At 39.4% G+C, this 14,769-nt stretch overlaps 1 protein-coding gene across 1 annotated transcript; it reads left to right on the top strand.

The window, feature by feature from the left end:
• The first annotated feature begins 559 nt into the window (after window positions 1-559).
• LOC133818486 (uncharacterized) lies at window positions 560-2,065 on the top strand. The gene is made up of 3 exons (XM_062251387.1): window positions 560-1,432; window positions 1,559-1,659; window positions 1,747-2,065. Exons 1-3 carry the CDS (start codon window positions 560-562, stop codon window positions 2,063-2,065), a joined length of 1,293 nt encoding a protein of 430 aa, XP_062107371.1.
• The last annotated feature ends 12,704 nt before the right edge of the window (window positions 2,066-14,769 follow it).

The raw sequence follows: 14,769 nt of genomic DNA, 5'->3' as shown, positions 1-14,769 counted from the left end.
GGTGTTAGACGCTTCAGCCAATGGGGCTATTCTCTCGAAGTCCTATAATGAAGCCTATGAGATTTTGGAGAGGATAGCTAGCAACAATTATCAATGGTCCAATGTTAGAGCCTCAACAAGTCGAAAAGTGGCTGGTATACTTGAAGTTGATGCATTGACAGCTTTGACAGCTCAAGTTTCTTCAATGACTAACCTTCTCAAGAACATGAGTTTGAGGGGAATGGTACAGCCAGCTGCTATGGGCCAAGTGGCAGATGTTTCTTGTGTTTATTGTGGAGATGGGCACACATTTGACAGCTGTCCATCAAATCCTGCATCAGTTTGTTACTTGGGGAATCAAAATGTGAGCCGTAATAACCCATATTCGAACTCTTACAATCCGGGTTGGAGGAATCATTCGAACTTCTCATGGGGGGGTCAAGGAGCTAGTTTAAGCGGAGCACCAATGCAAAACAAGCCTACATATCCACCGGGGTTTTCTCAACAACAACAAAGAGCTCCACCGCCTCATCCTCAAGTGTCTCAATCAAGCTCTTTGGAGAGTTTAATGAAGGAATATATGGCCAAGAACGATGCTGTAATTCAGAGTCAAGTGGCATCCTTGAGGAATCTAGAAACTCAGTTGGGGCAGCTTGCTAATGAGCTAAGGAATAGACCACAAGGCACCTTGCCTAGTGATACAGAAAATCCAAGGAAAGATGGCAAGGAGCATTGCAAGGCGGTTACCTTGAGGAGTGGCAAAAATGTGGAATTGACTGAGGATAATTGTACTAGAAACAACGAGCCCACTTCAATCCAAAGTAGTGGGGACAAAGGAGACAAAGCTGTGAAATCAAAAAATTTAAATGCTGATCCTGAAGCAATTGCTGCAGCAATTCATCCACAAAATGCTACAGGAGAGCCTACAAGCAAGCCACCTCCACCATTTCCTCAGCGCTTTCAAAGGCAGCAACAAGATAGTCAATTCCGGAGATTTTTAGATGTTTTGAAACAACTTCACATCAATATACCATTGGTTGAAGCTTTGGAGAAAATTCCCAACTATGTGAAGTTTTTGAAAGATATTTTAACTAAAAAGAGGAGGCTTGGTGAATTTGAAACAGTGGCGTTGACTGAAGGCTGTAATGCTATATTGAAGAGTAAAATTCCTCCTAAATTGAAGGATCCGGGCAACTTCACAATTCCTTGTTCTATTGGTGGTAGAGATGTTGGTAGGGCACTTTGTGACTTGGGGGCTAGTATCAATTTGATGCCCATGTCAATTTTCAAGAAGTTGGGGATAGGAGAAGCGAGACCAACCACAGTAACTTTGCAATTAGCGGATCCTTCTATGGTGCACCCGGAAGGAAAAATTGAAGATGTACTTGTTCAAGTTGACAAATTCATCTTTCCGGCTGATTTCATCATCCTTGATTATGAAGCGGATAGAGATGTTCCTATTATCTTGGGTAGGCCATTTCTAGCTACCGGGAGGACCTTGATTGATGTACAAAAAGGGGAGCTTACTATGAGGGTGAATGACCAACAAGTGACTTTCAACGTGTTCAATGCTATGAAGTTTCCGGATGAGGTTGAGGAATGTTCTAGGCTAAGTGTAATTGAGTCTATTGTCACTGAAAAATTCCATAAGGAAGCTTGTAAAGATGGAGTGGGGGTGAGGTCACTTAAAGAGCTTGAAAGCTTAAGTGAAGAGGAAGAAAGCCAAGTTACATGGGTGGAGTCAAAGTAGCCCTTTGCTAAATTCAGGAGGCCTTTTGAGTCATTGAATTTGTCTGAAGGGAATTTTAAGCCTCCTAAGCCTTCTATTCAAGAGCCACCAAAGTTAGAGTTGAAGCCCTTGCCTAGTCACTTGAAGTATGCTTATTTGAGAGATAATGAGACCTTGCTTGTGATTATTTCAGCCATGTTAGGAGCTGAAAAAGAGAGTTTGTTGCTGGCTATTTTGAAGAAATACACAAGGGCCATTGGTTGGACTATGGCGGATATCAAGGGGATAAGTCCCTCATTTTGTATGCACAAAATTCTGTTGGAGGATTGCTGTAATAATTCTGTTGAGCAGCAGTGAAGGCTTAATCCTATCATGAAGGAAGTGGTTAGAAAAGAGATAATTAAGTGGCTTGATTATGGAATTGTTTACCCAATTTCAGATAGTTCTTGGGTCAGCCCAATTCAGTGTGTTCCTAAAAAAGGTGGAGTCACGGTGGTGGCTAATGAAAACAATGAGTTGATTCCCACAAGACAAGTGACGGGGTGGCATGTTTGTATGGACTATCGGAAGTTGAATAAGGCTACTCGCAAAGACCACTTCCCGCTGCCATTTATTGACCAAATGCTTGATCGGTTGGCGGGAAAGGAGTTTTATTGTTTCCTTGATGGGTATTCAGGCTATAATCAAATTTCCATCATGTCGGAAGACCAAGAGAAGACTACCTTTACTTCTCCTTATGGTACCTTTGCCTTTAGAAGGATGCCTTTTAGGCTGTGCAACGCCCCCGCCACTTTCCAACGTTGTATGATGGCAATATTCTCAGATATGGTGGAGAAGTCTCTTGAAGTCTTCATGGATGATTTTTCAGTATTTGGGGAGTCTTTTGACACTTGTTTGGCTAACTTGGAGCAAGTCTTGGCTAAATGTGAAGAAACAAACTTGGTACTCAATTGGGAGAAATGCCATTTCATGGTTCAAGAAGGCATTGTGTTGGGCCATAGAATTTCTAACAAGGGCATAGAAGTGGATAGAGCAAAGCTGGAAGTTATAGAAAAATTGCCACCACCTACTAAAGTCAAGGGGATTAGAAGCTTTTTGGGGCATGCGGGCTTCTATAGGAGGTTTATAAAGGATTTTTCAAAGATTTCTAAGCCCCTTTGCTCCTTACTTGAGCAAAATCGAGCATTTGATTTCAGCACGGAGTGTCAAGAAGCATTTGTGACTTTAAAAAAGGCTCTTATCACCGCACCCATCATTGTAGCTCTGGATTGGTCTCTCCCCTTTGAATTGATGTGCGATGCTAGTGATTTTGCTGTGGGTGTCGTGCTTGGGCAGCGAAAAGAAAAGGTCTTTCATTCCATTTATTATGCAAGCAAGACGCTAGCCGATGCTCAATTGAACTATACCACCACCGAGAAAGAACTTTTGGCGGTTGTGTTTGCTTTTGACAAGTTTAGAGCCTATCTTGTGGGGACTAAAGTGGTGGTGTACACAGATCATTCAGCAATCAAGTATCTTATAGAAAAAAAGGATGCTAAGCCAAGACTCATTCGATGGGTTCTTCTTCTTCATGAATTTGACTTGGAGATTTAGGATAGAAAAGGGACAGAGAATCAAGTGGCTGACCATTTATCTAGGCTTGAGGCTGGTACTGAGAAGCAAGATGAAGGGCCTATCAAAGAGACATTCCCTGACGAGCAATTGTTAGTTGTGAACCAAGTCACTACACCATGGTATGCTGATTTTGTCAATTATTTGGTGAGTGATTTGCAGCCACCTGATTTGAATAGGCAGCAGCTCAATAAATTCTTTCATGATGTGCGATTTTATTATTGGGATGAGCCCTATTTGTACAAGCAATGTCTAGATCGTATCATGAGACGTTGTGTGCTTGAGGATGAAGTTTCAAGTATTCTAGAGCATTGTCATTCAGCTCCTTATGGTGGGCATTTTGGTGGTCAAAGGACAGCAGCTAAAGTTTGTCAATCGGGTTACTATTGGCCTTCTATTTTCAAGGATGCTCATGATTTTGCTAAAAGATGTGATCGCTGCCAATGTGTTGGAAATATTTCAGCAAGGAATGAAATGCCATTGAATTGCATCCTTGAAGTGGAATTATTCGATGTTTGGGGAGTTGACTTTATGGGGCCATTCCCATCGTCATTTGGGAACTTGTATATCTTGGTGGCAGTCGATTATGTCTCTAAATGGGTTGAAGCAGTGGCGAGTCCTACCAATGATTCCAAGGTGGTCATGAAGTTCTTACATAAGCATATTTTCATCCGCCTTGGCACTCCAAGAGCTCTAATAAGTGATGAGGGCACCCACTTTGTGAATAAGATTTTGGCAGCCTTGTTGGCTAAATACAGTGTGAAACATAAGATCGCTACTGCCTACCATCCTCAAACAAATGGTCAGGCCGAGCTTTCCAATAGAGAGATCAAGGGTGTGCTAGAGAAAGTTGTTAATCCATCTCGCAAAGATTGGTCTCAAAGATTAGATGACTCTCTTTGGGCTTACCGAACTGCATTTAAAACACCATTGGGAATGTCCCCTTACTGCTTGGTTTATGGGAAGGCTTGTCACTTGCCCATGGAGTTAGAGCATCGGGCTTATTGGGCCATTAAGAAGCTTAACATGGATCTTCAAGCTGCTGGGGAAGCTCGCATGTTGCAATTGAATGAGCTTGAAGAAATGAGGTTGTTCTCTTATGAGAATGCCAAGTTGTAGAAGGAAAAGACTAAGAGATGGCATGATAAGAGGATTCAACCTCGAGTTTTTGAAGAAGGACAGCGAGTTTTGCTCTTTTAACTCGCGGCTGAATTTATTTCCTGGTAAATTGAAATCTAGGTGGTCGGGGCCATTCACAATCATCAAGGTGTATCCTCATGGGGCTGTTGAAGTAAGGGAAAATCAGTCTGGTAGAGAGTTTAAAGTGAATGGCCAGTGACTTAAGCACTATTGGGAAGGAGAGGTCAACCGAGCGAAGACCTCCATTACTTTGGAGGATGCATGAAGCAGATGGTACTTCGGGTTTCCTTGTGCTCCTTGTGTTATTTTAAGGGAGACCCGAAGAGAGAGATTCAAGCAAGTCATTCTGTAAATATACCTATATATATAAAAAGAAAGAAAGAAAAAAAAAATATATACATATGCGTGTTTTTAATTATAGTTATTTTAATTTTAATTTTTTGTAATGTTAATCACATCTTATTGTGATGTTTTGGAGCAATTTTATGTTTATTTTGGTGTTTCAGGTGTTAAGAAAGCAAGAAACATGGTGTTTGGAAGTGATTTTGAAGTTTGATGGTTTTGCGAGATTTTTGCTGCAGCAAAATGGCCGCAAATATCTCCGAAAATAATGGGGAGTTACGTCAAATTTGGGTTGCTGAAGCACATCTTGGGCACTGTTAGCAATCTGGGCAGAGAAACAAACCTGGGTCATGGTGTCATTCAGATATATATAATACTATAAAAAAAAATTAATTTATATATTTATTCGGGTATACATATATATAACTTTTCCCTATATATATATATCTATCTATAATTATATATATATCGGTATAATATATATTATCAATTTACTGTATATATTTTATCTATTTTATTTTTATTTAATAATATATATATATTTGTATATAGCCTAATACCCCATCCCTCTCTATCACCCACGACCCCACGGCCTCACACGACCCCACGAACCCAGCCGACCCACCAGTCGACTCCACCTAGCCCACACCCACGACCCCACGACCTCACCACTCCGAGCCATCCCACGACCCCACGGCCTTCGCCCAGCCACCGACCCCTCTCGTCGAACCCAAACCCACGACCACACGCCTCCCAACCCCAGAAACCCACGGCCGAACCCACCCAGCCAAACCCAGTCAACCCCACGACATCTCCGACCCCACACGACCCCACGGCCTCCGCCTCACGACGACCCCACTGCCGAGAACCACCCCGTCGACCCCAGAGCCACCCAACCAAACCCAATCAAACCCACGGCATAGCCACCTCCCTGCCATCATGCACCACCCAGCACAACCACGAGACCACGACGACCCCAGACTGAGAACCACCCACGAAACCAGCCATGGACCCGAAACCCCCGTCGACCCATTCACCCAGACCGATCGACCCGCGAGCCCAACGAATCACGACCTAGTTGCCCTTGCCTTTGCGTGCCTCAACCCGGCACCCCTTCGGCGCACCAGGTGCTTCCGTGAGTCCCTGCCGAAATTTTGGTCAGATGATTCCCCAGCCTTCAGCGCCTAGGCACCAGGCCGTAAGCTCCATACATTGACCTCAAATTCCAACATTCGTTCGAGCCTCTCAATCATGGGGTATCAATTCCTTGTCCCCGTATAGTGCTAAATATACACATATATATATTTATATTAAGGGCATTTGAGTACTGCTAGTCTTTGATCTGGTGAGCACAAATCTGTTGGAAACTCTGTTGGATAATTTGTGGCCTCACGGGGTGGTAATATTGTTCTGCTATTCTGCTGGAAATTCTGTGGCATTTCTGTTCAGGTGCTCCTTTTGTTGTGGGACAACTTTGTTCTTTAGCTGCTGTCTTTTTGCCCATCATGACCACTAAAACGAGAGCACAGAGAAAGAAGCCAAAAACTACCCCACTTCCCCCTGTCCCACCATCAGCTACACCAAAGTTCACCAACCTCGAGGCCTCCACTACCACACTTGACCCCGCACCACCTGCTCCTCAGCCATCACAAGCTACAACAAAACAAACCAAACCAGCAACCCCCAAGAAACAACAACCCAAACCAACCCACAAATCCAAGCAAACAGAGACCATCAGTCCTATAAAATCCCCTCTCGAAGCAACACCATTGAAATGCAAGCCAAAATCCAGGGCCACCGAGCACACCAAGGCGGGTCCATCTACTCAACCCCACAATGCGGAGAAATTTCATTGCGCCAAGGCTGCACAGCGCTTTGAGAAGCTTAAAACTAAAAAGTTATGGCCCGAACGGGGGTTTTTACCTGCTACTTTTGAGTTGCCAGCCTATATCACCGAAGTTATAGAGAAGCACCAGTGGGCCAGGTTCTGTTTGAAGCCTAAGCGGGCGTGTGTGCCCCTTGTGCGTGAATTTTATGCCAACTTGGTGACCGAGGCGAACCCTGAAGTAATTGTCCACGGTACCTCTGTTTCCTTTTCAGCAGAGGTTATTAATGAATTTTATGGGTTGCCCATTTCTGTGGATGCCGACTTCCAGGACTTAGTTTCTGCCCCTACGCCAGAACACTTTGATGAGGTGCTTCGTATCGTGGCTATTCCTACTACCTCTTGGACTGTATCCCCAATTGGTCACCAGACCTTATCTTATGCTTTCGTGACTCCTGAAGCCAGTGTATGGCTTGCCTTCATCAAATGGGCACTGCCGCCAATCACCCATGATACGACTGTGAATCAAGACCACGTGCTGCTGCTGTATTGTATTTTGGCAGGCAAGAGTATCGATGTTGGGCAACTCATTATCCAAGAAATTTTCAGTTGTGCTAAAAATAATTCTGGTCGTTTGTTCTTCCCTTCATTGATTACTCAGTTGTGTGTGAAGGCAGGAGTCACTATTAGCCCTTCTGAACAAGTGTTGCAAGGGTGGGTAGGCATTGATTTGGTTTCGATTCAACGTGTGCAAGGACATGGCTCAAAATCAGATCGTGGTAAAGCACCTGTGAGCGATGAAGCGCCGCCTACCTCCACTATTGCCCTGCTGTTATCTATGATCCTGAGTCGTGTGGAGCACAATGAGCAGCAACAGATTGAGTATTTCAAGTATGCAAAGAAGCGGGATGCTGCTTTAATTAAGTCTCTTCAGCGGAACTTCACCAGGCCCACAACACCTTTCCCTGATGCCATTTTGAAGGAATGGACCATTCCACTACCGCAAGACGACCCTACTCCTTCGGATGAAAATTCCGAGGAATAGGCGGAGGGAGTTTCTTATCTTAGCTTGTTTATTTCTTATTTTGTTCAGTGCTTTTGTATTGTCGCTATTCTGTACTTTTGACTTCATTGTTGTCTTGTTTGTTGATATTTTGATTTAGTGTCGATGTATATTTTTTTCTTGTGTTTGTGTTGTTCTGAGGATGTATTTTGTCTTATTAATCTTAATTAGGGGGCTCGATGACGATTTGCATAACCTGACCATATAATCCATCTAGGTTGAAGCTGAATGTCTATCTTACTTAGTTTTAAATTATATTCTTTGGGTGTGAATGTTGCTTGCCATTGATTGATGACTTTGTTTCTCTCTTTAGGGTGTGCATAGCTTGACTAAGCGGTTTTGAGAACCTAGTGAGAGTTAGGTTCTTGTGAGAGCTTAAGTTTCTAGAATTACTTAGTGGTTTTCCTTGAGGCGAAATCCTAGACAACACCACATTGATGACATGATTTAGGCCATCTTTGGACTGTTTGAGCCTTTGAAGCCTACCTTGTATGCATTTTTTATCCCTAGTCACCCCATTGAGCTATAAGTGTCACTTTTCTTTCTTAGCCACTCATTAGCCTACCTTTACATATATATAATCATCTCTTTTCACCACACCCTTTTAGCACCTTGTTCTTTATAGGATTTATTTGTTGTGTATTTTGGGGGGTTGTGATGAGTTGAGTGTGAGCAAGAAAATTGGGTGAGCGTTTTCCTTTTCTCATTTTACTTGTTTTCTCCATTGGGGACAATGTTGATTTTAAGTTTGGGGGGAGAGTGTGTTATCAATTTTCTTGTATTCTTGCCATCTAGTTGTTTATTTTCATTCTAAATATATATATATAATTATTTATTTAAGAGTACACTCCCTTGCATCAAAGCATATATAAAAAAAAATATAGAGAAAAAAAATCAGAAAAAAAAAGTATGTATGTTTGTAAATAAGTTTGGGGGTGTACTTTTCAAATAAAGGAAAGTTGTTGTAGTTTTATCTTTGAATGTTGGTAATAAAGGTTAATGGCAAGATTTTATTTTGTTGGGGGTTGTCTTTGGGGGAGAGTAATGTTCGCATTTATGTACTAAGGTCCTAGAAAGAGTGAGGTGCTTTAGGGTGATATGAGCCAAAAATTTATCTCTCTTAACCTACCTTCACCCTAGCCCATCATTACAAGCTTAATAAAGCCCTATTGATCTTTGGTGTAGTGTTTGTCTACATTAGTGGAGAGAGAATCACTAAGTAACATATGGAGACATTATTTAAGCTTGAGGATCAAGGTCTAGCTTGATTCTTGGTAATTGAAACCGTTTAGGAAGAGCTATGCATGCACTAAAGGCATAAACACTTGATTCATATTTTGGCAGCAGCATTAATACTTAAAGGATTTGATTTAAAACTTGTGTAAGATTGAAATTCAACTTCCCATTTTCAAACCAACATTCTTGAGAGCTTTTACCCTTTTTAATCATTAGCTAGGCAAAGTATATCCTCTATGTTTGTTTGTTTATTTAGTTTTTCTTTTCGCTCTTTTCATTTGTTGTCATTGGGTGTCGTGCATCATCTTTTGAGATTCATCACTCGAGGGCGAGTAATGTCTTAAGTTTGGGGGTGTGATAACTCTTGAATAAAGAGTTAATTGTCATACTTTTAAGCTTATTATAAACAAAAAGAATAAGTTGAGTGATACTTTTGTAATGGTTTCATTTCATTTCATTATTCTCTTTTCATAGTTTTATCATGTCCTTTAGTCTTTGTGAAGTGTTTGAGCATTTAATCGCATTTAGAGAGTTATTGCATGGTACTCTATAAAGAAATCAAGAAAAGAAAATAGATTTTTATTATGTGTTGCTTGAGATGAAATATAGGGTTTGCTGAAGACAGGAGCGTTTTGCTGCAGCATTTTCAGAAAAAAATAGGAGGAAATATCAACTCAAAGAGGAGTGCATGTGGCATCACTTATCCAGCTGTAAAAGGAGGCTGACGTGGCACAAAGTGGGCACATATATTATATCAGCAGTTTTTAAGGGAGTGGGTCACGTCAGAGAGAAAAAAAAAGGAGGGGTAAAATTGGGAAATAAAGAGAAGGAAAATAGGAGGGTTGTACCCTAGCTAATTAAGGAAGGAGCAGCCTCCATTTTTGAGAGAGACTTGAGCCACAAGTTTACTGCAAAAAACCAGAGAGAAAACAGAGAAAAAAAACGCCAGGAAGATATAGAAAGAGATTCAAGGAAGAAGGAGGCCAACCAAAGAAGCTCAAGCATCATTTTGGATTTGTTTTTCTCTTCTTTCTAAACTCTATTGTATTAGTATCTGAGTTGGATTCTAAACTGAATATTATGGGCTGTTTTGATTGTGAATTAATGTTTATGAAATCAGCCATGAACTAATTTCTTGGTGGCTTGAATTGTTGATGAACCCTATGTTATAATCTATCCATTTCTTGCACTTTATTTTAGTAAAATCTCCCTTGATCATTCAAGTGTGCTTAAATTAATTTCTTGTTGTTGTTTGGCCAGCAATGGCAAGTTATTTTAATTATATTTAATGCTGGAAAGGTTGAATGTAATAGAAAAAACTTGAATGACACAAGTCATAATCTAGGTTAGGTTATGTTAGTAATTAATATAGGGATATGTTAATTACCTTGTGTAACATATGAGAATTGAATTGTGATTGCGTTCTTAAATCTGATTTTGCATATGAATATGTTTAATTAGGTACAAGAATTAAGGTCATAAGATTTGGGAAAGTTTTATGCGTGTTAAATGAACTTTTTGTTATCCTGGGAGTTTTGCTAGAAAATTGCTGCAGCAATACGTTCGCAATGTGTTCAGGAAAAATAATATAGGGGGATTCAATGATTCAAGTCCATTTTAAAATTCATATATTTCTCTCAAGGTTCTTGTCCAGTTTACTTTAAGTAATTTTACTTTCTTTTTATTGGGTTAATTTGGAAAATCAAAGAAATTCAATTTGTTCACTAGTGTAATTGTTTAGTAATTAATTTATGCATTTAGTTTTAATTTGCAATCCCTGTGGAGACGAGCTTGAATACTCACTACTTTATTACTTGTTTTGTGACTGTGTACACTTGCACATTTTAATCAAATCAATTTTCACAACACACCCCTTGCAAAGGCCAAGTGCCTAAGCATCGCTAAGGGACTTAAGGACCTCGCCATGCGAGGTCGTCCCTATGCAAAGGCCACGCGAGACTTAAGGGCCTCGCTATGCGAGGTCATCCCTATGCGAGACTCCCTCGCGTCTCCCCTAGGTGGCCTTGTAAGATGCCTTGCAAGACCCTGCAAGCCCTTTTGCCTGTTGCCTAAGTGGCCCTGCGAGACGCCCGTCTCGCCATTCCTCGCATCATGCCGCGGATCCTCGCGCTACCATGCGAGACACCATCGCATCTTGCATTTGTGGAACTTTGAGATGGACGTCTTTCCATTCCCCGCATCCTATCACGAAGCTTCGTGGGACCATGCGTGACGCCTTCGTAACTCACCCTTGTAGATGAGACCATTAGAGACCCCTCACGACTCGGCCCCGGAGACCACCATGCAAGGTTGCTGTCTCCTAAACCCCCTTTTCTTTTTGGAACACCTGCTTCACTGATGAGGCCCTACCTTACTCTCTAAGGTATGTGTCACTAGCAAAGCACATGTCCCATATGTGACTCAACCAAGTCCGTCTCCTACAAGACATGAAGTCGGGAACATCATAAGTATACAAGGGCCCATTTCCTACATCAAAATTTGGCTTTAAAGAAACCCACTCTTCCTTGGGGCAAAACCTGCAAGCTTTCCAACACATAGTAGAAAACATAGAAGCTTGGAGCCAAGGCATATCTTGGAGGAACAAGGACAACCATCATGTACGTGGCATATGTACAGGTACAGAATGAACTGAACTGAACAGGTCAGAGGCATGGCCCTGACATCTGTATTCGACAAGTAGTGGTGGTACGAATTAGTACGAGAAGTGGTGGCATGATCTGCATACCCATGACCATGTATGATCATCTTTGCTCCATTCTTATTCAAAGCTTTTCTTCTTCAAGATTTCTCTAATTTCCTTCTAAGTTCATAATTTTCTTAGACATATCTTTGAGTTTTCCAACCTTATATCATTGACGAGTTATCGCCATCAACAACTACATAAGTCCAATCTCTTGGAATGAATTTCCTTAATCCTTGGTGAAATTCATTAACCTTGCGGCAATACTTCTGGTCGGGGACAAGTTGAAAATCATACTGATGGGATTGTTCCTCAGATTGAGAAGGAGTTTCAGGAGTATCGCGATTGAGATTGATGTATTGTCGATTTCGTTCTACTTCATCGACCATCGTTTGGAGTAAATCTGGGTCTACTAAATAATTAGCTCCCAGTGAATGCATGCATACATTTGGTGACAAGTAGAGGGGAAGTGAGTTATTCGATCAACATATGTGTGCCTAAAGCAGTGTGTTGCTTGAATAAACACAATGGTATATTCGAGTAAGGTCTAGGATGGATCCAAGAGGCAGTTTAAGAGTTTTTTTAAAAACTTTTTACTTACCTGTTGGAGGGAAATTTCCCACCATTTTTTTCCAAAACTCACAATCAACATTTTGGAGAAGGTAAAGAATGAAGAGGAAGAAGTAAGGCTATTCATAGCCTCATGGATCGTACGCGAGTAGTTGACATCATCAAAGGAAATTCATCATGAATTTTTTGGGATGAAGTGACATTAGCTGCATAGGAAAATAAACTGTTGCTCTTTTTACTAGAAAGTACCATCATTGCAGCATAAAAAGTGGTGTTAGATTGCCTCGAGAACACACAAGCGTCGATTGCTTTATCAAGAATGTATCATTATTGTGTGCAAAAGTGGCACAACATATTTTGAAAGGACACCAGCCAGGTCAAAGCATGCAAGTTTATCTAGTGATGGTTGCCCCAAGATAAACTTTGAAGAGGACACGTGGCATTAAACAACATTATAAGTTCCAAGTGTTGGTCGAGATTAGTCAGCTGCTCAAGTAGGCTTCATCATCATGAAGCCAGTAGTCTGCTTTGAAGAAGATTAAAGGACCACGAAGCTTGTTGCTCGAAGGGAAGGAAGTTGATCGAAGAACAAGTCATTCAAATAGAATAACACAGATTTCGTGAGATTTCACTGAATATCACAAGATATTAATGTAATAGATATTTGAATGTATTTTTCTATTATTTTGAATATGTAATCAATTGTAACAATCCCACACCACACGTGTAGGCCTAGATGATATTGTAGGGCCCATAGCCCATTAAGAGACCACTCACAATCATTATTAAGGGAAGTGCAATTTACATAAAAAATCCCTATAGATTGTAATTTCTCTCAAGCTTAGGAAACTCAGTTGAACCTTGTTCTTCTTGATCTTGAGTCTGAGAATTTCTAGATTAATAAAAGTGCAAGTGGATGTAGGTCATTACCAACTCCTGTGGCTGAACCACTATAAATTCCTTGTGTCGATTTACTTGATTTTAGCTCTTTGAATTATTTATTGTCGTTCATAATGACTCAGTGTTGTTGACCAAAAAGCTGGTCAACATGTACAATTTACAGTGATGCAAAATATGCATCATGCTATATTGTGTGTCAAATTCGGCATATCTTTTGGCACACTATTGGAGCAACTTTTTTGTAAAGTGGGCTATATTTTAGCAATGCATCACCAATTTGGCATTTATTAGGAGATGCTCTTATTAGGATTAGTGCCCTTTAAAGCATATATTTTGAAAAATATTTAATGAAATAAATAATTGAAATGAATTTTGGCATATATTGTTTGTTTATTATTATTATTATTAGAATAATATTATATGAATATCAGAAAATTCCCAAATTCGTTATTGTGACTAAAATCTTTTACTGGTACGAGATGATTAAGATTATAGGGAACAAATTTAAATAGTTCGCAGTAAAACAAAGTTATATGGAATCTTTGGATAAAATACTGTAAGTACGATTCACTAGTATTATGAATACATGTAATCTAGATCCAGATTACTGATGTGGTAGGACATCTTAGTGGAGGTACTTTGTATAATGTGGTAATACATGAACGAACCTGATATCTAATTAATACTTAATAATATCGTTTACATTATACGTATTAATTTAACATATCAATAAGATGATCATATAAAAATTGATCTTAATCATGAAGTTATTATGAACATCTGTATATGTCATATGAGTTCCTTGATTCACTCATTATGTTTTGTCAGAATGATCAGGCTGAAAACTTTTGTTTTCGGAACTCATTGATGTAGATGGCTGGGGACATTATATATAGATATGGAATCTATACCTTTTTGGAGAGGAATTGAATAATGGTTTTCTTAAGGGTTGGCTTTTGGAAATGAAAGGTTATTGATCTCAAATTCATAAATCAGTTTATGAATTAACCTTCACTAGTAAAGTTAATGGTACTTAAGGAAACAAGAAATAATTAAAGAGGTTAAATAGTGATTAATTCCTTCTTTAATCATGAACCATTAATAGAAAATTGAATTGTGTGTCGTGATTAAATCGATTAACACTTTTTATATATTTAAAAATACTCAATAACTAAATTTATATAATTACAAGAGTGTAGTCTCATATTTTTAGTGGAATAATATTGAGATTAATAATTTAAGGTTGTTATATTAAATAGTTTTAATTAATAATCTCAATTGATTGGAGCTTGAAATTATAGGTTCATAAGTCTCCAAGATGGTTCTATCGATACTATTCAAGGTAAGAGTTTAAATTGAGAAAAATCAAGAAAATGACATATGTGGCAAGAAAATGAAGAAATTTGTTCTTCCGTGTCAAATATGAAATTGAGAAAAATTATTTAATTAATGTGGCAATTTTTGAAATTGGCATTTTTAAATAAAATGTCATTTTCGAAAAATAACATTTAAATAATCTAAAATAATTAATTAGTTTTATTATTTAAATATTGTGAAAATATATTTATGATAATTCAAATTAGTTTTGAATTTGGAATAATATTTATTCTTTAATTAATCTAAAAAGATAAGTTATCAGGTTTATATATTTTTGAATAAATAAATTATTAAAT

Source organism: Humulus lupulus, chromosome 1 (genome assembly GCF_963169125.1).
Source record: "Humulus lupulus chromosome 1, drHumLupu1.1, whole genome shotgun sequence".
In the NCBI taxonomy this organism is placed as follows: Eukaryota; Viridiplantae; Streptophyta; class Magnoliopsida; order Rosales; family Cannabaceae; genus Humulus; species Humulus lupulus.
Note: the sequence above shows the minus strand (reverse complement) of the source record. Positions and strands in the feature narration are given on the sequence as shown.